This window comes from Thrips palmi, unplaced genomic scaffold (assembly GCF_012932325.1).
Source record: "Thrips palmi isolate BJ-2018 unplaced genomic scaffold, TpBJ-2018v1 HiC_scaffold_4, whole genome shotgun sequence".
NCBI lineage: Eukaryota > Metazoa > Arthropoda > Insecta > Thysanoptera > Thripidae > Thrips > Thrips palmi.
The window spans coordinates 4,284,485-4,310,353 of NW_023144631.1; the positions used below are offsets into that span (position 1 = coordinate 4,284,485).

Sequence of the window (25,869 nt, forward strand, 5' to 3'; positions counted from 1 at the left end):
CAGGAGTCAAAAGTATTATCTCGTCACATAAAGTGGTGCGCGCGACACGCCGCGACGCGCCGCACCTGTCCACGGCCGTGTCCAGGAGCGAGTCTGGCTGGTTCCGAACCGCGGCCCGTCGCTCTGTCTCTGTCTCTCTCGCGCCCCTGCAGGACGCACCCTGAGAGCGAGAGGGACAGCGATGGGCGGGGCAGGGCGGCGGCGCGCTGCAGTCGTAGCGGTGCTCGCCGTGTCCGGAAGGAAGGCAGGATGTAACGCATTATCCATCATTTTTCCGACAAAATAATGGGCAAAATCGCCGAGATTCGAGTAGCAGCGCGTCGTCGACTGTCGCGGCAGCCGGTAAACACTCGACGGATTTGGAGATGCACTGAGTAGGGACTACAGTACACATGTACTGCAGGGACTGGTAGGCAGTAGGCGACAAGCACTGCGACGTCCTCGTCTCCGTGCATGTCGCATGTGCACTTCGAGGAGAGTCTTGGCTTTCACCGTCCAGCTGAAAAGGTGGGCGGAAATGGTTTTACTGCGCCGGTTATGTTTATCACTAGGAGGGGCTGAGCTAGCGGCCGGGCGACAAATTAGGCTAATTGCTAGTGTGTCCACTCGGCAAGTTAGTGTAGCCACTCGGCGTCACGTGAACGACGGCGAAGTCCTGCGGGAGTACCAGGACGTCGAGGGAAGGCTTTGACCACAGTGGCCACCTCTCAGACCTGACCCATTCCTGCAGGCGCGCTAGAATGGCCACCTCTCAGACTTGACCCCTTCCTGCAGGCGCGCTAGAGTGGCCACCTCTCAGACTTGACCCCTTCCTGCAGGCGCGCTAGAGTGGCCACCTCGCAGACTTGACCCCTTCCTGCAGGCGCGCTAGAGTGGCCGCCTCCCAGACTTGACCCCCTCCCGGCGAGGCCGTGCCGTGCCGGCCGTGCCCCAATCAGCGCCTCCAATTCGCCACAGCCTCGTTCTTCGTTCTCCGTTCTTCGTTCTTCGTTCTGCTCGTTCTATTCTGGAGCGGCCCCTCGCCGCCGCGCCGCCAGCCCCTTCCGGCCGGGCTATTTTAGCGCGGCCCTTCGGCCGGCTCGCCATCGGCGGCCTTTCGGCCCTTCGGCCGTTCGCGTTGTTGACGGCGAGGTGCACGTGGTTGGCACGGGGGCGGGCCGACGACAACGCGCCGCGACGCCGGCCGCAGTTCACGCTGTCCACCATGTTCACTGGGGGGCGTCTGGGACGCAGTGACACACACAAGCTTACCGCCCCAGGGTCTCTACACCGGCCCCAGCGCGGACGGGACGTTTCCACCACACGCCCCCGACACATGGTGGTGCGCAGTGTGGGCGCCAGAGACACTGAGCAGCGACGCAGGCTTGCAGCCATGCAGCCCGGCAGCACGCCCCCGGCGGCAAGGATACGCCCTCCGCTGGAGGCCCCGGCGGGGTGGGGCGGGGCGGGGCGGGGCGGGGCGGGGCGGGGCGGGGCGGGGCGGGGCGGGGCGGGGCGGGGCGGACTCACAGGGCCGGGCAAACCCGTCCGGGACGCGCGAGTGTCGGTGTCACAGTGGCGCTCCCCAATTCTTCGAGGACTCTGTTGTGATTGTCTCCGTCATCCTTGGCATCCGCTGCCCTAATCTGCCAGTGTGGCGGTGTGGAGTGGCCACGGCCAGCGTGATTCAGCCGCATTCAGCGCGCAGGGCTTGGCAGTGCCGCGGCGCCGCGACGGCCGCTCCCCTGCCCTTGGCGATGCGCTCGCCCTACTGCACTGCAGTGTAGCGGCGTTCGACACACTTTCCGCTCATTGATGAACCGCGCCTGCTTTTCAGAGGAAAAGCGGCGGATCGGCCTCACAATCGCGACGTGGCGGTCGCGCTTTTCTTCGCGCCGTCTCTCTCGCACCCTCGCGTGACTGGCGTGACGCCCCACGAGTGCAAGAGAGACAGGGCCACGAAGAAAGGCACTGCTCGGAATCGGCATCGGCCTGCAGAGGCCACAGAGATAAACAGAATAATTATAATTACTGCGGCCCCGCGCGTTTTATCATCACCGGAGTGCTGTGCAGCGCGGAGGGCGACTCGCTGGCAGCGCTTGGCATTCGGCAATGTTCGTCGTTTTCAAATCATGCGAAATTGTCGAAAATTTATTCACTGGAATTCGCAAGAAAGTTACGTACTTATTCCCGAATTTGAAGTTTCCGACTCTTGACGGCTGGTCGGCAGGTCACCCTGGCAGGTCGGCAAGTCTTGTGTGGCTACGACGAGGACTGCGACGTAGTTCGCCCCGCGATCTATGCCTCCGCCACTTCCGCGTCGTCCACCAGCAGGGCCTGCAGGGCTGGCAGGCCCGGAAGGGCCGCTCTGGAGCCTGGCGGGTGTCAGGGCCCTTGGCGTGGCCCGGCAGGGCGGGTCAGTGTCTGGGCGCGGGGTCGGAGGCCGCCGTGAGGAGGAACCGCCGGCCGGGTGAGGCGGTGCGCTAAGCCCGCACGGTCTTGTAGAGCCCGCCACGCCCCGCCCCGCCGCGCCCCGCCTCGCCCCGCCTCGCCGCACCGCGCCCCGCCACGCCCCGCCGCGCGGCCCGCCACGGCCTATACTACTCCATCGCCCTGTGCGTCCCGCGTCCAGTCCAAGAGTGTCGCGGCAGCAGCGCGCGTCGACTTGGCTTGACGGCGAGGTGGCGGGGCACGTCGGCGAGCAGCTCTCTGATCGCGGAACGCCGCGGCGCCCAGACACGCGGTTCACGGTGTTCGTCGAGGCGCGCAACGTCGCGGACCCGAGGACTCCGGCAGCATCCCAGCATCCCCCCAGCACCGCCATGAAGACCGCCAGGACGGCGAGGGCCTCCTCCACGATGCAGACCTGCGTGCTCCTGGCGCTGCTGCAGCCGCTGCTGCTCGCCAGCCTGGCCACCGCCATCGAGACCTCCGACGTGTCGCCCGACTCGGTGCCGCCGTCTTGTGACAGGTCAGTGCACCAGCCGCGGAGGTGGCGGCAGTGGCGGCAGCCACCCCGAACCACCAGTCTCTACTGGGTCTGGGTCACGGTCCGGAAGACCGTCCAGTGGACCGTCCAGTGGACTGGCCTGGAATAGGCGGGGGAAAGTGAAGAGGTGCTACGCCACCGGACCGGCCTGATACCCGGTATCGGGCAGCGGGCCCCAGCGGGCCCCAGCGGGCCGCCCGGGGGTTCTTCGCGCCTCGCGGTGGGGGTGCGGGTGGGTGCGGATAGGTGGGGGTGGATTGGATGCGGCCACGCGGGCCGTGAACGTGAAAGTAACTGCCATACCTCACACCGGTCCGACAGGCCGGTGACCGCATCCGCTATCCACTAGTGTAGTAACCGCCGCGCATTCCAGGGGACGCAAATTTTTGAACTTGAAAGCGCGCCTCGATAGCGTCCAAAAATGTCCCGAAATTCGGTGAACCGCGCCGCCCTGCCGTGCCGGATCGGTTTATGGTGTTGTTTTGCCGCATTCGCTCGCCGGCGCCCCGGGCTGCTCGAGCTGCTCGGGCCTCTCGGCGCGTGTTGTCGGATTAGATGAGTCCCGAGTCAAGTCAAGCCGGCCGCGGCGAGGCGATAGATAAGGCGCCCGCGATGACGGCGGGCGTGTCGTGCCCGAATCTGCATGCCTTTTGGCTTTTCGGCCTTTTTGCGCGACTGTACGAATTCGGGGGACACCTGTCTGTCGAAGGGCGGCACGGCGGCGAGCCACGTGTGGCGTGGACCTGGTACGCCAGCCGCCTCTGCGGCCGGCTCCTGTGTTGCATCAGTATAATGTGGTGCGCCGGCGAGGATCCGCGGATCAAAACAACCCGGCTGGGAGCTCCAAAGTCATTCCACTGGATTCGATCAACCCTGTGAAGGTACCAATGGATTCCTCTCGAGAAGGGAAGTCCGAAGATATTCCCATATGTTGTATTCGCCCATAGAGTTCGTTTCCAGGAAGTCTAAGGCTCAAAGAGAGCGCCGTGAAGCCGTGAACCGTGCGACCATTGGCGGGGTGCTTGGCGGGGTGCTTGGCGGGGTGCTTGTCGCCGCCGCTTCCGCACGTGTCGGCGTGCACGTGTGGCGGGGCACGTGTCCGAGTCCGCGTCGGGGCGTGACGGCGACAGGCTCGACAGGCGTCGCCCCGTCCGTGTTTCGGGCACAATGCCGATAGTTGGCGTCGTATTGTATCACTGTTCCGCTGCTCCGCGCTCCGCGCCGCCTCGTCGTGGACGTCTTGGACCGCGACTCCTTGACTTTGGCGCGTCAAACAGTGGCCCCGTACAAAGGCGGAGGGCGGCCCGTGCCGCAGACAAAATACCCGCCGGCGGACACACTATAATATTTTGACGTGTTTTTTTCGTGGCGACGTGTGTGCGTGCGCGTGGGCGCCGGTGCGTGTGGGTGCCCTGCGCCACGGCGGGCACGGCGGGGCACATCCGTCGCCAGGATGCCCGCCCCGTGAGTCACACGGCACACGGCCGTGCCGCCGTGCCGCCTTGCCGCGCGGCCCTTGCTGAATATAATGGACTGCATCATCACCATCAGCGCGGTGCGGCGCCGTGTGGATCCGGGGCAGCATTGTCTCCGTCTCAGTGAGCCGCCCCACGCGCAGTCGAACCACCCCACCCACAAAAAATAATCAAACCCGAGTGATTGAATCAATATCCGAGCGCCAGTCAAGTGTTGCATAACGTGATGAGGCTGACGCCGCCGAAGTGACAGGACCTCGGGCACCGCGTCGGGCAGCGCGCCTACCGAAGGGTAATCCAGCCGAAGATAAAGGGAGTGTTTTTCTGGTGTCGTCGTGTCCTTCCGGCCTGACTAAGGCGGCCTGCAGGGGAGTGGCTACGAGTCGAACGGCTTATCTTGCCAATAATAGACGCGGATCATCCGCGGGTTTACTTCGGTTTACTTGTCCTCTCCACTGCGCGAGCCTGCGCCAAGGCAAGCCTGTGGGATCCAGTGACTCAGGACTGCCCTGCCCGGGTTCGGCATGCTGCCTTATGCCTGCACCCGTACAAATTCTCTTCATCTCGGCCGATCTGTCGCCCCAGCCAGTCGAGGCGTGGCGCGCGCGCCTCGCGGGCCCTTTCCATATTCATAGCCTCGAGCAGGAGCTAGACGGGGACCTCAGCGCCTTTCAGCGGACATTCCGGCAGGCTTCTCTTCTGCCAACCCGGGCGCTCGTTGGACGAGGAGGCGCAGGGAAGTCCTTGGGGAGCCGAAGGTACCCGAAGGTGTCCAACGGCCGCTAAGTTTAGATAGGTACACCGCAAAAACAGGCTCGCAATGCAGAACGGTGCGCTGTCGCTCTGTCCCTCTCGCACTCACCGGTCGTTCCGTAGGTGTGCGAGAGAGACCGAGCGACCGAGCACTGTTCGGCATCGCTGCTGGCCGCGCGTCGGCGCGTCTAAGTGGGGCGGAGTGCGTCGATGGCGTCCACTGGATGCGTTGTGGCTGCGCCCTGCGTGTCCAGTCTGAACCAGATGCGTTTGATTTGGCTCTCCTCGGGCCGAGCGCCGAGCCTCGGGCTGAGCCTCGGACGCATCCGGTGCGTGTCTATTTCCGCACCAAGGTCCGCCGGGGGATGCTGAGTCCGTGCGTCAACGGGGTTCACCTCAACAATCACTTGAGCCACATTCGCGCTTCGCGCTCTGCTTGAACGTCCCCGACGTCCCGAGGCCCCGACACGCTGCGCTCGCGCTGCGCAGAGGACTGATGCCGAGAGTCGTTCTCGTATCGCTCTGTCTCTCTCGCACCTATACGGGACGTCCCATGAGTGCGAGAGAGACAGAGCGACGGAAACGACTCTCAGAATCAGTCTGCCGATGCGCGTCGGCGCGCGGCCAAGCCGGCTGGCGGCTGGCGGCTTGCGAGCGCCGTGCGAGGTAGGCAGCGCGCGCGTTGCCGACGTTGCCATCGCCGCGGCCTTGCCTACCCGCCGGGGGCTCCGTGGCGACGACGCGGATCGCGGACCTCCCCGTCGATCTCGTTTTGCCACGTCGTCGGCACGGGTGGCTTCCTCGTCGCACCCGCCTGGCCTAACGAGAGTGAGAGAGATGCGCGGTGATTGGGGCGGACGCCGGAACGTCACGCTCCGAGCGAGAGCGAGCGAGAGCGGCTAAAAACGGACTTCCGCCACTCGGCCGCACGGCGCGTGGATAAAGGGAGTCGTTGGCGGCGCGCCGCGAGCACGGCGACGACGCCAACCTGAGCGTCGCGTCCAAGCCCCGCCCCGAGTCTTCGGCAAATCCAGCTGCACGCGATAGCAGGGCTTCGATTGGCGGCTGGCGGGCTGATTACGCAGGGCCTCAACAAGCACGTCGCGAGGCCGCGGATTAACGCGGTGCACGGCGAGGAGGAGGTCGCCGTCGTGCTTCCCGCCGGGCGGTGGGGGTACTTCCCTGCTCTTCCTTTCCGCACCGCGACGGCGTCCAGACGGCGGGTCGTTCCGATTCATGGCGGTCGTAGATAAGCGCATCTCGCCACTCTGTAGCACTTTTGCTGCCCGGTCCACCGACTCCCCTTATTGGCAGTATTTCGCCCCATTATCTGCGAATAAGGCCTGCTGCGCAACGCTCGTAGTCGGAACGAAAGCAGAGATAGCGGCCACCGCAGCCAACACCACGCAGCACTTCAGCGGGGCGCACCCGAACGTCGTGGCATGGCGGCAAGGCTCCACTCGGGTTCGGTTCGTGTTGTGGTGTTGACCGCATGGGCCAGCCCATGGGTGAGGTCCTCACCGCCCATCAACACGATGTCCCCAGGACCTAGTTCAGATCGGTTTGTTATGACGCCCGGCTGGTCCGGCCCCCAGACTCCAGGGTCCCGCCCAGGGCCTTCCAGTGGCGGCTGGCGGCCCGGCTCCGCGATGTCCACATCGCCGTCGTGACGTAGCCGTCTGCCGGCGCGCCTCTCCGGCTGCACCCAGCCGGTGTCTTTGACCGCTTTTGACCGCCACCGCAAGATTTGCTGCCTCGCGAACAGCAGCGGTCCTGCAGTGAGAGTGGAAAGGCGCCAGGAGCCCAGCCCGGCGGGGAGGTAGACCTGCCGGAGGAGCCCGCCAAGTCCCAAGACCCCCGCCACCGGAGCCCGCAGCCCGCGCCGCGCCTCCGCGCCCCACCCACCCGGAGGACGGCGTCGGGTTATGACTGCGCCGGCCCCGGGGAGTCTGAGTCCGCCAGAGCGCCGGAGATCGCGGTGGACCGAACACGGACGGTGGGGCGAAGCGGGGCGAAGCCGAAGCCGAGGCCGAGCGCGACGACAGCGTACGACAGCCGCACCGCGTGCAGCACCGCGTGCAGCACCGCGTGCAGCACGGGGCTGACGACCACGTCAACGCCATCCTTGTGCACCCCGGGCCTCCGCGACGAGCAGACCGCGCGCGCGCGCCTCCAAGCAGTAGTGCATCCAGTGCATCAGTGTCGCGATGGACGCCTTCAAGTGGGTGCTGTTCGTGCTCGAGTACCTCGTGGCCCGCAGCGCGCTCACGTCCGAGCCGCTGTCGCCGCAGTCGCTGGTGCAGGGCTCGCAAGTACTGCTGCAGGCGCAGCAGGCCTCCCGGCCGCAGCGGTTCACCCACTGGAGCCACGTCAAGCCGGCTTGTTCCAGGTAACCGTCGTCCTGGTGGACGTCGTGGACGTCGTGGACGTCGTGGACGTCGTGGACGTCGTGGACGTCGTAGTTCGTAGTGCGGGGGACGGGCTTGATGGGGGCCTAGAGGGCGGGGAGCCCACTCTCACCGCGGCATGCGTGCGTCCGGTCGGCCCGGCCGGTAGCATTGAGGCATCGAGGCCTGCCGCCGGAAATCAGCCCCCCCCCCCTCAATGCGTCTGGAGGGCCCGTCGGCCCGTTGTCTTTCTTACCGCACGGAGCGACTGCACGCTCTGCCAAGAACCCGGTCGATTTGGCCGCAGAACGTTTTAGCAGTGCGCTGTCTGCGTTTTCGTTCACGGTCGTCGCTAGGTCGTTATCTAGAGCACAGGGTCAGAAGCTGACCTCCGGCAGGCTGCGCCAGGCCTTGTCGAAGTCGGGATGTTTTGATGCGCGCCTCCGCCTTACCGCGGGATGCCTTGGCAGCGGGTCCTCTAGTCCTCTAGTCCTCTGGCTTTATGGCCATTGATTACGGGTTGCGGTTCGAATACCGGCCGGTTTGTTATTCGTTTATTCGTTTCCTTTGTTGCTCCGCTGCTCGTGCTGCGCGTGCTGCGCGTTGACGGCGGTGCTGATGATTCCCGCGGTCCGCGGCCTGGCGCGCCACGCCGCCACCATCAAAGCCCGCGGCCCGGCGGACCGGCAAGGACGACGAGGGCCGCTTCCTGCCTTGCTTGCCCTCCTCGGGCAAGCGCTCTGCTTTGCGCCTTGCGCGAGTACGTCACCGGCGTCACCGAGGCCCTCGCCGTGACGTCGGCGACTCAACTCGTCCTGCGCTGCGGCGCTGCGGCCGCGTGGTGCGTTGCGCGCGTACGCGGCCCGGCCGGCCAGGCGACCTGGTGTGCCGCAGGCACAGGGCCGGCCCGTCCCGTGACGTCAGACGCCGGTCGCGCTGCAGACCTGGCGCAGCCTGGCGCAGCCTGGCGCTGTCACTGACTTTCCTTCACCCACTGGCGGCCTGTCCTGGCTGCGCGCTGCACCGGCTCCTCGACGTCACCGAGCCCACCGCGATGACGGCATTCATCAAGGCGTGCGCACGCACCGCGGCCCGCCAGAAGAAGGTTGAGGCTAGGCCGCTCCGCAGGAAAGGGTTGGGCCGAGCACGGGGAAAGGCTGGCCGTGCAACGCAATGCCACCGACGGCCGGCCCTAACCATTCCTCGCAGGACCGATTCTTGTTCTTCGCGGTGTAGGGAATCCCCAGGGACTGCTCCCGTTGAGGGAGGTGGACAGGCGGGACAGGCGGCATGCCTCTGTTTGTGTTCCGGTTTGCGCTGCCCGCTCGGTCTGACCCGCCTCAACCGCGGCGGCCCCGCCGCCCCGCCCAACAGGTTGCACATGTCCAGAGCCCTGGGGCTGCCTGGGGCTGCCTGGGGCTGCCTGGGGCTCTGGCGGCCGGCTGGAGGCAAGTCAGTGGACTCGCGTCAAGTGGACTGGAGTGACGTGTGGGATTCCCAGACGTGCGTAATGCATCCTACGTGAAAGAGGGCCTCCAGCGGCAGCGAGCGACAGCCTCCAGCACTCAATCCAGCCGTATCGAACGCCCTGCAGAGCGATTCCAATCCGCTCTCTGTCTCTGTCACACTGCACAGAATCAGTCTGCAAGCCCAGCGCCGAGTCCTCCAGCCAAGGCGCGCCTCGCCCGCCTCGCCACTCGGCGAAGTGTCTTCCTGGAGTCCTGGAGGCGCTCGCCACTCCAGTCCAGTCCGAGAGTCGTTTTCGCCGCTCTGTCTCTGTCGCGCCCATACGGGACGCCCCATGAGTGCGAGAGAGACTGAGCGACGAAAACGACTCCCGGAATCAGTCTGCAGGCGACCGATGCTCCCGTTCTGTGGCGCTTCACTCCGCCGTGGTCCGGGCCACTTGGCCGCCGGGCCGGGCCGGGCCGGGCCGGGCAAATGGCTGCACTTAATGGGACCTTGACAGAGCTTGCCCGTCCGCGGCCCCGCGGGGTCGGCCTGGAGGCTCGCCTGCAGGCTGGAGGCTGGAGGCCCGGAGTGACTGGAGCGTCCGCTGGAGCGCGGCGTCGCGGCGTCGCGGCGTCGCGGCGTCGCGGCGTCGCGGCGTCCAGTCGGACTTCCCTTTCCGGACCGCTGCTTCCGACGACGCCGAGGCGACGCGACGCGACCCGGGTCGCCCTCGCTGCTCGCGAGGCTCCACGACGTACTCGACGCCCACGCCCCACGCGACGCGGCGCCCGCTTGAGTGAGCGACGCCTTGCCCTCGCGGTGACGTGTCACTTAAGCACGGCGTCGCGTGGCGAGCCATCGCGCGCCGTCGCGCCGTCGCGTCTCCCTTTCTCTCACGTCACGGAGCCACGGAAACCGAAATAAGAAATGACACTCGGTGTCGGTGCGACTTCCCGCCCGCGAGTCCAATCCGCGTCCAATCCGCGAGCCAAAACGCGCCGAGGTTTTCTTTTTCGCACTTACGGTGCCGACTGTCCCTGCCGCGCGGCGCCGCTCCGCACTGACCCTTCCTTGTGGTGACGCCGCCCCGCGCCGCCCCGCGCCGTCCGTGTCATTCTGTCATTCTGTCATTCCGCCGTGGCGAGTGGCATTGAGGCGGCAGGCGGCGGCAGGCGCGCCATGAGAATGCTCATTAGCTCGGGGCTTGGCGAGGTGGTTCTTGAGCTCGCCTGCAGAGTCTGCATCTGCAGTGGAGTGCCTGGTCGGCCTGGCCGGCCGCAGACAAAGGAATGGCGGGGCGCTCGGTCCAGCGGCTGAATCCGAGCAGTGCTTTTCGTCGGCCTGCCCCAACGGACGCCGCACGAGTGCGAGAGAGACAGAGCGACGAACCGCGTTGTTCGGACTCAGCCTGCTGCTGGGCACTGGCGACCGGCTGTGCTGGCACCCCTGTTCCGGCCTGCCGCTAGCGCTAAGACTGCGATGTTTCTCATACTCTGCTGGTTTCGATTTCAGAACCTTGTGCATGCATTCTTCTCTATTTTCGCTAGTGGCAACAACATGACGCCTCGCAAACTTCACTAGCGGCGTCTGTCGTGCCTGTCAAGCGATTCCAAAGGATGACACTCTGTCTCTCTCGCACCCCTTACAGACGCCCCTTGAGTGCGAGAGAGACAGAGCTATCCGCGAGGGCCGAGCGCCGAGCGGTCACGTGTCGAGATGCAATGACGGTCGCGCACCGGCGCAGCGGCGCAGCAACGCAGCAACAGGAGGCTGCGTCCGACCGGACGGTCTCTCTCTGTCTCGCTCTCGCGGGGCGCCCGCCCGTCTGGGTGCGCGAGGGAGAGAGTGGGAGAGAGAGCACCGTTCGGAGTCGGCCCGCGCAGCAATACGCGCCTCTTTCCTTGTTCTAAGTGCCTCGCCTCGTTTTACTCCTCTTCTCGCTCGTCATGGTGCGCCACGCGGCGCCACGCGGCGTACGCCCTCACGCAGGATCGCGTCGGAGAGGCGGCTGGCCCGCGAAGAACACATCGCGGCCAGCCTTGGGCACCAGGTTAGGTTTGGTTAGGTTAGGTTAGGTAAGGTTAGGTTAGGTTGGGTTAGGTTAGGTTAGGTTGGGTTGGGTTAGGTTAGGTTGGGTTAGGTTAGGTTAGGTTGGGTTAGGCCGGGCCAAAATAGCCGTCTCGCTGCTGGGCGCCTTAAAGAGACTTTTGCGAATGAGCGAAGACGGAGCGTCGAGTCGGAAGGGCCGCGGCGGCGCGGCGCCACGCGAGGGGCAATTGGCGGCGACCGCGGCGGCCAGTGACTCAGGACTCGGCTCGGCGGCTCCCTGCCGCCTTGCCGCCTTGCCGCCTGGCCGCCCGGCCCACGCTCGCGCTGGTCATGCAGGCAGGCAGACAGGCAGACGCCGTCTAGCCGCCAGCGCGGTAAACTCGGACATTGTTGGACGAGTTCGAAATGAACCTGGAGGCTTGTGCTTGTCTTTCGGGGGAACTTTTGCCCAATCCGGAGTGATTTTGACGCGATGCGCGGAAGGCCTTTCCTCTGTTTCTGTTTCCTCGTTGGCGGTGAGCGGGTGGGCCGCCACTCCACCGCCACGCCGGCCGCGCAGCCAAAGTGCTCGCTTGGCGCGGTGGTCCGTGCTATTTAGGCAGCACGGCAAGGGCAGGGCCCGGCGAGGCCCATGCGGCGGGCGCTGGAAAAATAAGAGAGTCGCTCTCCGCACCGCCGTCGGCGTCGGCGTCGCCGATCAGTTGTGGTCTAGCCCGTAATGGTAATGGTAATGGGCCGCCCGGCGAGTAGGCACCCCGCCGCACAGCCGCGCTCGACGGGACTGCGGGCCGGCGCGCTGCAGGCGGACTCCCGACGGCGCGTCGTCGCTCTGTCTCTCTCGCACCCCGACGAGGGCCGAGGCGACGCCCCGCGCGCCCCGCGAGTGCGAGAGAGACAGCGGGATTCCCTGGCATGAGGAATATGTCGCTGTCCTGAAAGGGCGCGATAAGTACTGTACCGCGAAGTAGGTTATCGAGGCAAGGCCGCCGCGTGTTTTGAAAACACTTTGCCATTAGAATATCACGCACCGCGCACCGCCCTCGCGTCCCGGAAAACAGCGAACGGAAAACGGGCGAACGGGCGCCGCAATCTTAACTGGCTCTTGTCGCACACGTCCTGTACAAATGCATGAGCTTGCAGTGTTGCGTCGTGGCGGTGTACGCCGCGGTCCGCCCGGACGACAGGCAGCCAACCTCGTCGGTCGCAGCGCCGCCACACCGCGGCACCGCGCCCGGTGGGTTGGCAACACTTCGCGCGCGAGTGCGGCGCGGGCGGCCGGGGCGCGACGCCGGGCGGCAGACGGCCTGCTGTCGGACTGCAGCGCGTCGAGGAACGGGTTAACCGACGCCAGACGGACGGTGTGAAGAAGCGAGCGTTGTCAAGTTTAGGCCGTTCGCTTCCAATCGGTGGAGTGGGACATGGAGAGACACACAAAGACGATCGAAAAAGAAGCTGCCTCCGGCGGCGGCCGTCGGATTGATGTCTCGGAATCGATTCGGAGCGAAGCGAAGCAAAGAGCGAAGGCGTGTTGAAACGCGGGCCGCTCGACAGCTGGGTAATGGATGTCCAGCTGCTGCAGCTGGCTTAGACCGAGGCCGAGGGCGGTTCAGTTAAAAACTTGCAAATCTGCGCGTGCCACGGCCCACGGTGGCGTAGCTTGGCCGCGATGGGGCCGAAGTTGACCGCGCTGTGGCGCTGCTCCGTGGCGCTGTGGCCAGACCGGCTGTCCTTGCCGCCGTGCAGCCCGTGCAGCGCGAAGGTAAAAGGTACTCCAGTAACAGCCACCGGCCACCGGCAGGCTATTTTCCGAGTATTCTTTTTCTACCGCCGACTGCCTACCGCCCCGGGGTATTAAGTAAATATAGACCTCCTCTCCTTGCTGCCAGTCAATTGCTTTTTACTCCACGCGTCCTGGGTTTTTCTTCTCCTGTCTCTGGATTTTACTCTTTGCCCTGCGTTTCCAGCGTTCAAGTCCCCGACTCGCATTGACTGGCTGACGCGAGAGCGCACCGCCGCACTGCCGCGTGGCGGTGTGGCTATGACTCCCAAATGTACGCAAATGGCCGAGTCTGGCCCACTGGGACGGTCGCGCTGTGTCGCGCGCTGCATGGGTCCCTTTGTCCTAGTTCCCAGACGAACGGGCCGAGCCCCCTAGACCGGCTCGACTGCGCAGACGCTTGACGCCCAGATTTGGCACTTTTTGGCGTCCTCAAAACCGCGAATACCTTTCCAAAGCCGAGGAAGGCGAGCATGACGCAACAGGGCGGCGCCGAGGAGTCAGACAGCGGACGGGCGTCTCATGTGGAGCAGCAGAGTCGCTTTTATCGCTGTCTCTCTCACACCTATGGGAGACGCCCCGTGAGTGCGAGAGCGACAGAGCGACGAAAACGACGACTCTCGGAATCAGTCTGCAGTGAGCACACACCGCACCCCGCGTTGCGGCTGCGGGTCGCCCTCCGTCTACCTGCACTACCTGGCGCCCTACAAGGAGGGTCTCCGGGACCCTTATCGGAGCCCTGACGGGGAGGTCACGTGTGGTCCCTCTGACTCACGTGTCCGGCGCCAAGGAACACGTGCACGTCTGGGGCTTCCAGGACAACGCTGAGTAAAAACTAGAAACTGCCCCGAGGGACTTGCGAAGGGCGGCGCAGCGGTTCTGCGGCCATTCGAGCGTTTTCCCGCCAAAAGCGGCCCAGCGGAATGACGCCGACGGCACGGCGAAGGGCGCCGCGGCACGCGGCACGCGCAGCGCGATAACGCCAGTGCAAATGCGGATAGCGCGGATTGCGCACAAGACTGATTCCGCACGGCGCGTGGTGGCGCTGTCTGTCTCTCTCGCACCTGCACGGAACGCACCGCGCACCGCGCCACGTGAGTGCGAGACAGGTCGTCGGAAGTGCCGCTCGGAATCGCCTCGGGCGTTGTGCAACGGCGTTGTAAGCCCGCCGGCCTGGCCGCACAGTGGGCCAGAAGACCGGTGGCGGCGGCCAAAACTCTAGACGCGTTTTGAGCCCCAGAGGCGCTGAACAGGACTCTGGAGCTCAAAACGCGTCAAGAGTTTTGGCCGCCTGCCTCCCCCGCTCTTGGTCCACTGTGGGCCACAGCCGAAAGCCCAACTGCGTGTAGGGTGTAGGGAAGTGCCGATGCACGTCGCCGTCGAATCGCCTTGCAAACAGTTCCAGCACGGTTTTCAAGGTGACCCATGTAAATGGGCACCGATCTATGATGCAGGGACTTGACCGGCGTACTTCGGCCGCGTGCTGCGGCGGTGTGGCGGTGTGGCGGTGCGGCCCGGGTGTGACTTTGCCTTTTGCGCAGGGGCAGAGGCTCGCGTGTTCCCTTTGCGAATCTGCAGAATCACCAGGCCGTTCGGCTGTTCGAGCCCCGTGCATGTAGTGACGTACTCTCTCCGCCCCGCCGCGCCGCGGGCCGCGACCGCGCCACGTCGACCGCCGGCAGGCCGGCAGCCTCCACGCAAGGCGTGCACACTGGTACACACTCGGCGGGGACGGGGACGGGGACGGCGGGGGCGGAGGGGGACGACCTAGACAGCGGCGCCGCGATTGGCTGCCGGCGAGACACACCTCCCGACCGCGCGCCGCGCCGCGCCGGCGACGACGTCTACCTGTGTGACAACACCTGCAATTACTTTCCCGCCCCCCCGCCCCGCCCCGCCCCGCCCGCCCCGCCCCGCCCCGCCCCGCCGCGCCACCACGTCACTGCTGGGGAACCGTACCCCTTCTTGTCGAGGCGCTGCGTCGTCGTCGCGGTGCTCGCGGCAGCCCCTCATGTTCTGGATGAGACCTGTCTCCTGTGTAGCACAGCAGGCAGCAAGCTGTCGCACGGCGCATGTGGCGCCCCGTTCGGGTGCGAGAGAGACAGAGCGACTGGAGTGGAATCAGTCTGCCGGTTTCTCCGTTTCTCCCGGCCGGGTTGTTCCGTCCCGATCCGACCCGCGGTCCAGGTCCGCGGTTGGCGATCCATCCGCGGATCGAATTGGCGGCGTTTTCCATCATTCGCGAACCCGCTGATCTGCGGCACGTCGAGCGAGCTGAGCAGTATCGCTCTGTCTCCCTCGCACTCATGGGGCTCTCCGCCGGGATGTTTGGAATGAGCGGCCGGGCGCGAGGTGCGACGAGCATTCACCGCGTACAGTGCAGTGGCGGCACACAGCACAGCCTAGTCCGGCCGGAATATTCCCCCACGCCTCGCGGCGGCAAAGTACCGCCAGCGCCGCCAGCACTGACCTACCCCCAACCCCGGCAACGCCTGGCAACGGCCAGGGCGGCTCGGCGGCCAGCGGCGCCAAGGGTGTTGAATCCCTGCCGCTCCGTCGCCGCTCGCGGGGCCTGGCCGGGCCTTGCCCTCGAAATGGACCACACGTGAGTCCTGCCCCACCGTGCTGCGTCCAAGGGTAACCAAAACACAGACGGCCTTGCTGCGCGCTCCCGGCGGCGTGGAGCTGGTGGAGCTAGACAAGTCTCAGCACCTCAGGCGAGCGCAGGCGAGGTAAATGATTTGGCTTGTCGCTGACGGGGTGTCGCCTATCGTCAGGCGCATGTATTGGCTGCTAGGTACTTCGCCGCCGTCCCCCCGTCTCCATCTTCTGGCCTGCTGGTCACCTTTCGTCAAGGACACAAGAAGAACGAAGATGAGCAAGAAAAATGTGACGAAGAAAACTACCCGGCGCTAGGATATTTATGCCCGAACCTGAGCCTCGGACTGCCTGGCACGGCACGGCGGCACGGCCCTGGACACACCCCTACCCCTTCCTCCCCCCGGTGTGGACGAGACGGCGCCGCGGAGCTTGCGGCGATCGCCGTGCGGCGGTGGCAGCACCGGCGGCAGTCCAGACGGCGTCCCGTGCCGTCGTCCCGTCCAGCACGCGGACCATGGCGCGGCGGGGTGGGCGGGGTGCTGCGCTCCGCGCTAAGCCCAGCCCAGCCCGGCCCGGCTCGGCTCGGCGGGGCCCGGCTCGGGCCGGCGCTACGTCATCGAGGGTGGGAGGAACGCCAGTCAGTCAGGCAGGCAGGCCGTACGGGGTTCGAAGCCAGGCGAGGCACTGTGGCACGGAGCGAGCACGGAGCGCAGTGCGCAAGGAGACTCGGCTGCAGACGGACGTCAGCAAGGACTTCAAGGACTGCCAGTGCCAGGACACCGCCGAGTAGTGACCTCCACTGACCCCGCAGGGCGTGGTGAGTGAGAGGCCCCCAGCGCGTCCAGCGCTACCCGGTCGGAGCAGAGGGAAGGGACTAGGGAGGGTCACCGGGCACGCCAAGGTGGGCTAGTTTCTGCCCGCTCTGGTGCGCGGCCATCGGCATGCCGTCGGCTATCTCGGTGTGACAATACTTGGCCGTGTGAACCGATAAACGCCGCGTTCCCAGCGTCCTGCGCGGGTTAGGCGCAGGTCAGCTAGTCGCGGTGCGGCCGCTGCACGCCCTGCAGTGCGTCCTCTTGGTGTCGCGGTCTTGGGTTAGTGCCAGGCTCCGACCGGGCGGGGACGGGGCGGGCTTGTCGGCACAACAGGACGTCAACCTTTGTGTTCCCCAGGACGAAGCAACCACTCCCCGACCGCCGCTCTGCCTTCGTTGGACAAGAAGAGCGCGGCAGCAGCAGCAGCGGTCGTCCGCCGTCCTCCACGCCGTCCTCCTCGCCGTGCTGGTGCCCATCGGCCGCCCCCGCCGCGTCGCCGACGTCGGCCCGGGACGGTGATCCCCGCGCCCCACGACTCCCGCCAGCGCAACAAGAAGACCCTCATCATGGCGACCATGCTCGTGTCGGAGCCGCACTGCTGGCCCGTCGACGTGCTGGACATGATGGCCTTGGACAACGTGGTGGACAACGTGGCCGTGGCCGACATGTTGTCCTCCCTCGATGACGTCATCGCCCTGAGATCGCAGTGCTCAGACGTGGAGGCGGAGAAGCCCAAGCTGATTGCAAGGTGTGTGTCTCGCCGTGACGCCGTGTCGGGAAAGGCAGCGCAGGCAGCGCAGGCACGGACGCTCCGGTTCTTCCCCCAAAGCGATCCCATTCCGGAACCGGTTGCCGACGGGATGGGCCCCGATTTGGGCGACGGGAATCCCTGAGCGGTTTGCTTCATTGTTCCATTTCGAGTTGGCCGGAGGGCTCGCGAATGCGCGGCGAGCGAGCGGCACGCTTTGGCAAACTTTTACCTTATCGGCTGGGGTTGTCATAACCGGCCAGATTTTCGTGGCGCGTGTGTGAGAGAGCGCGCGCGCGCGCGCGTGTGTGTGTGTGTGTGTACGTGCGGTCATTGGCTCCCGCTGCACGTGTCGCGCCGTCGTGCTGCGGAGGCAGGAGGCAGGCGGCAGTCTCCACCACCCCGGCGGCGCCCGCCACCCCAGCCTGGTCCTGGTGGTCCGGACAGCCTGGATGACGCAACACGCAACGCCGCGCACAGACAGACGGGCAGAGACGCGAGGCTTCCCCTCGCCACTGAAGCAACACGCGCCGTCGGGCTGATTCGCTCTGCCTCTCTCGCACCCATGCCTTGTCCAGCACGGGTGCGAGAGGGACGGGCACTGCGCCGCGCGCTGTGCGTGGTGCCAGGACGCGGCGCGAGGCTTCCGCGGAAACTGGGGCGTCGTGGCGCCGAGCGACGCCGAGTGTCGTCCTAGAAGCGCCCTCCCCCCACTCCCCCCATCGCCAATATTTGTCGTGTTCTTTTCCCGAACCATTGACCGCGACCCTCCTTCCGCGGAGGAGTCCGGGCGGTCCGGGGTCGTGGGAGTCGAGAAGCCCCGCCCGGGGAAGTCCCGCAGTCCCACAGCCACAACCGTGCACTTATTGGGGTCGAGCGTCGAGTCTGCAGCGCAGCCTCCTATAAATAGCGCAACCCTTTCTCCGCGTCCTCCAGCGGGACTCGTCGCCACACGCACACACACGCACGCGCGCTCGCTCACACACATACACACACCGCCCTTGGCGGCCAATGCGGCCGCGGCCGTCGCCCCAATTCAACGTGGAGCGTGGCGGCGCTGGACCGACGACCGCCGCGGCCGCGGCGTGCTTGTTGTGGCTGCGGAACTGCGGAGCGCGTGTTTGGCGCCGCGCGCCGCACCGCGTCGACGCCGTGCTGGTTGGCGGAGTCTCCTGCGCGGCCGTTGCCTCCTCGGCGGCAACGACGACAGGCAGCCGGCCGCGTGGTCGACGTGGACGGGGTGGGTGAATCGAATCATGCGATTATTTGCCGGGGCCGGGCTTGGCTTCGAGTTCCCCCAGGGTGCGTTTCGATAGCGCCGGGCAAACATGGTTGTCACCACGCCGCACCGTTACCGCCACCCCTTCGTGGCGTGTGCTTGTGGTCACCGGGCGGGCCGGGTCAGGGCGTCGCTCCCTGCCGGAGTCTCGCCCTGGGAGCCCTGCCGCTCTGCCGCCCTGCCCCTCGTCCCGTCCCGTCACGTTCCGGGCGTGGCAAGCAGGCAGTGGCAGGCCATGGCGGGCCATGGCAGGCACGCGCGGGGCGACCTTGGTGAGCGCGGCCAAGCACGGCATTTGCATCTGTCTGGTCTGCTTCTTTTCCTCGCCAACACGGGGATGACGAAAGAAATTGATCGACGCGAGGGGCACTCTGCTCACTCTATTCAAACCTCTCCATTTGTTGTCTCTATTTAAAGACTCGAACTCGTGTGGCTGTCGCCTGGGACGACTTGGACGGTTTATCTGTCACGATCCGCCCTCCAGCCGTCGCGCGGCGCGCACCGCGCGCAGCCGCCGCGTGATCACAACCCGACAGACTGCACGCTGATTCCGAACTTCCGAACGGTGCTCTGTCTCTCACGCACTCGCGGGGCGTTCCCGGACGTTCCGCAGGAGTGCAACAGAGATAGAGACACTGCGCCGATCGCGCGGCGGGCGGTGTGAGTTGGGCAGATAGCGGCTGCAGGCGATAGCTGTGGCACCTGGCGGCCACGGCGCGAGCACGCCGTCAAGCACGCCGCGGCGGGTCGCTTGACACGCCACTGCTAATTGCGCTGAATTAATCCGATGGAAACATTGTGGGCCTCGCGGGGCGTCGACGTCGCCGTCGTCGGCCCCGAGGACTCTCGGCGATGCTCCTGCACGCCGCGAAGCCCCGACGCTGCGGACCGCCGTAGGGGGTGTACTACGTACTACTGTGCGTCGGGCGGCCCGCCGAAGGCCAAGCCGTAGGCCGCGCTGGTGCTAGCCGATACGCGGGGGACTTGGGGTAGTCCACGGTACTGTACAGCTCCTCAGAACCCCCAAAACCCAGAAGCTTCTTTGAACGGGAGTCTGACTGTCCTTTGTTGTGTCCGCAGCGACATCTACTGCAAGGGCAAGCTCCTGCACGTGGTGCAGACGGCCAAGATCTTCCCGGACTCCAAGACCTTCGTGGACATGAAGGTGCGCGAGTCGCCGGAGATCGCGCTCAAGCACTTCAACGCCATGATGGACGAGACGGGAGACAAGCCGACCTTCGAACGAGTGCAGGCCTTCGTCAACCAAACATTCGAGGTGAGTTGGAGAAAATAACCGACAGGCAATTTGGCTGCACTGGCTTTTAGTGTACTGTCCCACTATCTCCCCTCAATGGATGTCAAACGCGCGCCCAACTTCACCGCGGTGTTCTGGTCGGCAGGACGGCGACGAGCTCGAGGAGTGGGTGCCGAGCGACTGGACGGCGCAGCCCGCCATCCTGGAGCGCATCGTGGACGACAAGTTCCGCGACTGGGCGGCCGGCCTCAACAAGCTGTGGAAGACGCTGGGCCGCAAGATGAAGGCCGACGTGCAGCTCAACCCGCAGCTCTACTCGCTCATCTACGTGCCGCACGGCTTCGTCATCCCCGGCGGCCGCTTCAAGGAGCTGTACTACTGGGACTCGTACTGGATCGTGCAGGGGCTGCTGCACTGCGACATGTACGACACTGCCAAGGTGAGTGCACCGTAACGCGTAACGCCCCTCCTGCCTCCGGGACTCCCCATGAGTGCGAGAGAGACAGAACGACTCTCGGAACGAGTCTGCCCGCCCGGAAAGGCCAGTGAAGCCTGAAGAAGGGGGATTTGCCTACGTACTGTACAGTGGCAAAGTGTTGCTGTTTTTCCACCCTTTCCACCCTATTTTGGATCTTCACCGTGGACGTTTAACTGTTTCCAGGGCGTGATCGAGAACCTGCTGCACCTGGTGAAGCACCTCGGCTTCGTGCCCAACGGCAGCCGCGTGTACTACGAGGAGCGCTCCCAGCCCCCGCTGCTGCTCGCCATGGCCCAGGCCTACTACGACAAGACCCAGGACCTGCAGTTCGTCAAGGACAACCTCGACACGCTCGAGCAGGAGTTCAACTTCTGGATGAACAACTCCATGGTTGATGTGAGTTCACGTCTCGATCCGCGTTCCAAGTTTCGCTCATGGTTTCGAGCCGGATTTTCACTTTTCTCTGTTTTTGGCAGGTTGATAGTAACGGCAAGACGTACAAGCTCGCCAGGTACATCTTCATGTCGAACGGCCCCCGGCCGGAATCCTACCGGTAAGTGCACTGGGAGCGACCCACTCTTCCATTCTATCCAATATCCGAACTGAAGCTCATGGTGTTCTTGACGGCCTGCAGGGAGGACTTCGAGACCACGGAGGGCTTGCCGACCGAGGACGCCAAGCAGCGCATGTACTGGGAACTCAAGTCCGGCGCGGCCACCGGCTGGGACTTCTCCAGCCGCTGGTTCATCGACGACCAGGGCACAAACAACGGTAAGCATGCTTATATTTCGACATTGTACAATCGCTGGTAGAGGCAACCAAAAATATTGTGTTTTCGTTGAAATGCAATTTTACGAGCCGTTTTCTCTTGCCGCGCTGCAGGCCAGCTGAGGGACCTGAAGGCGACCAAGATCGTGCCCGCGGACCTGAACGCCTTCCTGTACGGCGCGGCCCGGTCGCTGCAGGAGTTCACCAGGCTGCTGGGGCAGCGCACCAAGTCCCTGACCTACAACACGATCGCCAGCGAGCTGCGCGAGGCGGTGACGGCGGTGCTCTGGAACGAGGCGGACGGCATCTGGTACGACTACGACGTGCTCAACAAGAAGCAGCGCCAGTACTTCTACGGCTCCAACCTGGCGCCGCTCTGGTCGGACTGCTACGACCAGAACGACGTCAAGCACATCTCCGAGAAGGTAGGCAGCCGAGACGCCGTCCCGGCCTGCGGCATGCCTGCGGACACCCCGATCTGAGCGGCGCCCTGACTGTCCCCTTCTTCTTCGCGCAGGTCGTCAAGTACATCGAGCACAGTGGCGTGCTGTCGTACCGCGGCGGCACCCCGTCCTCGCTGGCCAACACGGGCGAGCAGTGGGACTTCCCCAACTGCTGGGCGCCGCTGCAGGCCTTCATCGTGCAGGGCCTGGACAAGACGGGGCAGCCCGACGCGCAGAACCTGGCCGATGAGCTGGCCCGGCGGTGGCTGCACGCCAACTACATCGGCTTCGAGCAGAACTCCATGATGTTCGAGAAGGTGAGGCGACGGTCTGGCTAGCTTCATGTCCTGGCAGTGGAGGGCCGTGCTGACGGGGCCTCGCCCTCTTCCTCCTGTTGCAGTACGACGCGGAGAACATCGGCCGGTTCGGCGGCGGCGGCGAGTACACTGTGCAGGCGGGCTTCGGCTGGACCAACGGCCTGGTCTTCGAGCTACTCGACAAATACAGCAGCAAAGGTGGCTCCGGGGGCGTGGCTGGCGTGGCGGGGGGCAGTGGCGTGGACGTGTCCAACTCGCTGGCCAACACCGTGGACCGCGTGCGCAAGGGCCTCTCCAACAAAGTGACCAACTCGCCCGTGCTCGCGGCCCTGAGCGCCGTCGGCCAGTCGCTGGGCCGAGGCCTGGCCGAGGACAAGCCCGCGTCCCTGGCCACGCAGCACGACCAGGGCCAGGGCCTCGGTCAGGGCCTCGGTCAGGGCCTCGGCGAGCACGGTGGCGCGCAGGGCTCGGGCTGAGCCCCCTAGACTCCCTAGACGCCCTAGGCTCTCTGCGCCACGGCCATGGCCACGTCGCCCCACGCCACGCACCCCTGCTGCAGACTGGCTGCAGACTGCTTGATGAAGCTAGCTGGTCTGGCTTTCGTTTTCTGTCTAGTCGTGTGGAAGTCCGTCCCCCGTCTCCAAGCCATCCGCGGTGCAGTGTCAAAGCGCTTTGTGTTGTTGTTGTTTGCAGTGATTTTGGAAGTTTTGTTGTTGTTTTTCTACTTTTGTTTTCGAGGGGTATTTCAGCCACCTTCTTGACGCGTCGAGTCTTTGCTCCGGCCTCGTCATTCATGTCGTGTGGCAACATCTACTGCTCCTGTTTCTGACTCAACATCTCACTGTCATTGCGTTCTAGAACAAAATAGTAAACTCAATTTTGGAGTTTTTGATTAGGTTCAAATTTAGCTGAAATGATTTGCCTTCTCTTGCCAGTGTAGTGCGTGGGGCTGGTCCCAACTCACCTGAAGGCTCGACTAGCTGTTTTCGAAAAGTGACGAGCGCTGTGGCAAGGTTGAAAGCGTGAAATGAATCGAGCTTATGTTTTAGCACTGGAAACCAAAATCTGTCTCACTAATAACTTACCATGGCTTTACCGTGCGCTTAATATTTTTATCACCTATCTGATGCGAATGTTTTAATTTAAATATATTTGTATAGATTTTGACAAGACGGCTGTGATAAACCGACCCGCCGATCCTGCGTACTTATTTCACACTTTTCAACATTGTGTACCATGCGTTAGTTGCCGCAGGATGAAATAAATATGCATGATGTGTTGTTAATATAATTATGTGAAACAAATTTTAAACAAATCTTTGTTCTGTTTTCAATATTTGCAACCAGTGATATCTACTATTTATGTGCGTTTCCTATTAGACCTTAAAATACGTATGAATATTGAACAAAGACAATGAACTCATAGAACAAATGTTCAAACTGAAACACTGTACCCCCATCCCCACGTAACTTTCTTATAATGTGATATTGTCATTATGTTTTTTAGAGTGACCTTTTTTTCTAGATTAGATTTCATTAAGAAACCGTTTTGAAAAGACGAGGGAAAGCATGTTACTTTGAACAAACTTGATCAACTTTTTCTGTGTGTACAGTCAACAATGATGTAAGATGTTAGTCTCTGTGTGTTTTGTTTGCACTTGATGTTTGCTGCCAATGTAAGATTTTAGATTTTAGAGTTATGGAGGCACCACAATCTTTGTTATTTTATTTGAACTTTGTGTTTAGCACTCTAGGAATTCTTGCCTTCAGTAACAGATAGTTTTCTCTCTGCATATATTTTTTCTTTAAACTATAGACACTATGATTATTAATTTAAAATGATTAAGTATATTTATGATGTATTGATTTTTAGGATCTTCTCATATTTCTTATGAAAAAAATTGTAAAGTGTTTATTGCCACTGTGTTGTCTATTTCTGTGTTTTGATTGCATATGTGTAAGTGTGTGTATGTGTTTGGGAATTTTTTTTAAATGAGTGTGTTTGTGTTTGATGCTTTCCAAAGGGCCTTCTTGGAATTGCGGTATTTGCGGAAAAGTTTGTTTCAAACTAGATGTGCATCTGCTGTGCAGTATAAATAAAGCTTCTTGTTTTCGTGATCAAAAGATACCTTTCGCATTAATACTGCCTATCTATCACTCACTACGTCTTGGTAAGATCCAAACGGGGTGTACCCGAAAGTTATTTTTTCTCGTAACAGAATTTTACACTTTCTTTACTTCCCCATGTCTGTGGCCACAAAGTTGCGTTCAAGAACGTCTCATGGGTCAGCTTGGTGGTGCGGCGTGTAGATGAGGCGAGCGTCTTTCGCCGGCAGGACGGCCTGTGCTTGTGGCGTAGCGCCTTGGAGGTAGGCCAGCAGCCCGTCGCGCAAGGCAGCGGAGTGAGGACGGTGGCCTACCTTTTCGTGCCGCATGGATTCGGCGAGGTTCGGAGGGCTCTGCTGCCACCACGGGGCGGAGAGAGTGACAGAGACAGAGACCAGCTTCGTCCGGAGGCTAGCCACTCACCGGATGTTGCCGCGGGCCGCTCCAAACAAAACATTGGCCCTAGAAGCGGTGCAGTGCCCGTAGGCGCAAGGTAGGCCACCATCTTCTCAGCTGTGCGCTGCGGGAGCGGTTTCTGGCCTGCCTCCCAGGCGCTTGCTGGAACTTGAGAACTTGAGCGGCTACGGGCGTCTGGTGCTCGCCTTGCCTCGAGTCTGCCTGACCACACGCTGACTTCCGACCCTTAAGCGTTCCTCTGTGGCCACAAGCAGGGACGTCGACGTCACTTACGTATCGTGCCGTTTCGTGAACGTGACACATTTTGACTTTTATTTCTGTTTACAATCAGCAAACGCCACCAGACAGGAAACTCAAAAGCTAACCGCGCCTCATACCCATGTTGACAGATATTCCCTCGACCGATGCTCCGACCGGGTCTCCAACCCAAGCTACAACCCCTCGAGCCTCGGGAGCGAGCTCAACAACGGCTTCTGCTCTCATTGCTTCCATCGCCACGATCGTTTTGTACAGTTTTCAATGAATAAACTAAGCTTTTTACAGACTCTCTTTATTTCTCACCACCGCCATCAAACTCTTACAAAAAGGCAGAACAAAGTTGCTCTCCCCGCTACCACTAGACAACATTTGAACTGAGAGGAGTGAAAGGCGCCAGGAGCGAAGCGTGTTATTCGCAGTCGTAAAACAGTTGAGTCTGGGGTGGGGGCGAGCAGACGACGCACGACGATCGAACGACGGAATAGTTTGACATGTGAATGTTAGAGGTTTGAGCTTTTCTTTTTAAACCGGTCATAATTTTATTGACAATGGCTCGTTTTCTACCTCGACCGTTCTCCCCGTCTCAGTGTTATGAAAATCGGTGTTTTCTTTTGGTGAGACCTGTCAGTTGCTCAAATTTTCTACCAGAATCTTAGGAAAACGAAGGTAACCTGAAAGTAATATTTTTGTTTCAGGCTCCAACTAAATTTTCTTCTAAACTCTATAGCTCCAGCTCCAGTGAAACAAAACATCAACCACCAAATCCCGCAGAAATCAAGAATGATATGATTGGACCTCCAAATCAGTTGTCAAATTTGAGACCTGTTGTGTTCTCCATACCGCGAAATGAATCAAAATTGGAAAGAGAGTTTAGGTTGGAAAGAGACAAAGTTCAGAAGTGGAATGAAGATTTTTGGATCAGGCATAATTCTGCTTTCTTGAAGGTATCCTACATATCTGGTTGTTTGGTAACTGCCCCTAGATGCATGATTAACACCATTCATGCCTTTTCAGGAGAGCAATGAATTTCGTCACAAGAAGTTGCAGTCATCAACAGACTCAGATAACAAAAGTCTAAGCGCTGAAGAAATGTCAGAATATTATAAGAATTTTCTAGACAAAAACTGGAGGTTGCATGTATCTTACAACTTCCAATGGTATCGGAAAAATTTTAATCTGTTGTACATGGCTTTTAAAGTCCAATTATCAAAATTAACATTTTCAAAATAAGTGTGTTTTATAACGTTGTGGTCTCAAAGTAATAATTAGAGCCAATATACCAAATCTGAGTCATATTGTTTTCCTTACACTTTTCCTTCTGCATTTCAAGAATGGTCATGCAACCTTGAAACTACGTATTTGTAGGGCTGGGGCCAATGAAACAGGGTATGTCTGAACCATAGCAACAACGGAGACGCCGTGGGGAATACCCAGGGGGCACCGGGGCAATGCACTCCCGAAGTTTTGGCCAGGGCAGAGCGGCCTCAAAACATGTCCTCCAAACGCATTTCAATGGTGCAAGCA

The 25,869-nt window shown here is 62.2% G+C and overlaps 2 protein-coding genes across 4 annotated transcripts; both read left to right on the forward strand.

Annotated features, from left to right (window-relative positions):
- Positions 1 to 2,615: 2,615 nt before the first annotated feature.
- LOC117649862 (trehalase-like) lies at positions 2,616 to 24,631 on the forward strand. Of its 3 annotated transcripts, none has more exons than XM_034393036.1 (10): positions 2,616 to 2,950; positions 19,385 to 19,580; positions 19,705 to 19,998; positions 20,221 to 20,433; positions 20,514 to 20,590; positions 20,672 to 20,808; positions 20,920 to 21,230; positions 21,323 to 21,565; positions 21,649 to 21,763; positions 24,477 to 24,631. In XM_034393036.1, exons 1-10 carry the CDS (start codon positions 2,802 to 2,804, stop codon positions 24,608 to 24,610), a joined length of 1,869 nt encoding a protein of 622 aa, XP_034248927.1. In that variant the 5' UTR covers positions 2,616 to 2,801; the 3' UTR covers positions 24,611 to 24,631. The 3 variants fall into 3 exon arrangements, with proteins under 3 accessions (XP_034248927.1, XP_034248926.1, XP_034248925.1); XM_034393035.1 differs by lacking the exon at positions 2,616 to 2,950 and adding an exon at positions 7,389 to 7,585; XM_034393034.1 differs by lacking the exon at positions 2,616 to 2,950 and adding an exon at positions 16,829 to 17,025.
- Positions 24,632 to 24,771: 140 nt separating this feature from the next.
- LOC117649863 (COA8 family protein CG14806, mitochondrial) lies at positions 24,772 to 25,634 on the forward strand. The gene is made up of 3 exons (XM_034393037.1): positions 24,772 to 24,959; positions 25,041 to 25,289; positions 25,360 to 25,634. The coding sequence occupies exons 1-3, from the start codon at positions 24,894 to 24,896 to the stop codon at positions 25,573 to 25,575; spliced, it is 531 nt and encodes a 176-aa protein (XP_034248928.1). The 5' UTR covers positions 24,772 to 24,893; the 3' UTR covers positions 25,576 to 25,634.
- Positions 25,635 to 25,869: the final 235 nt, after the last annotated feature.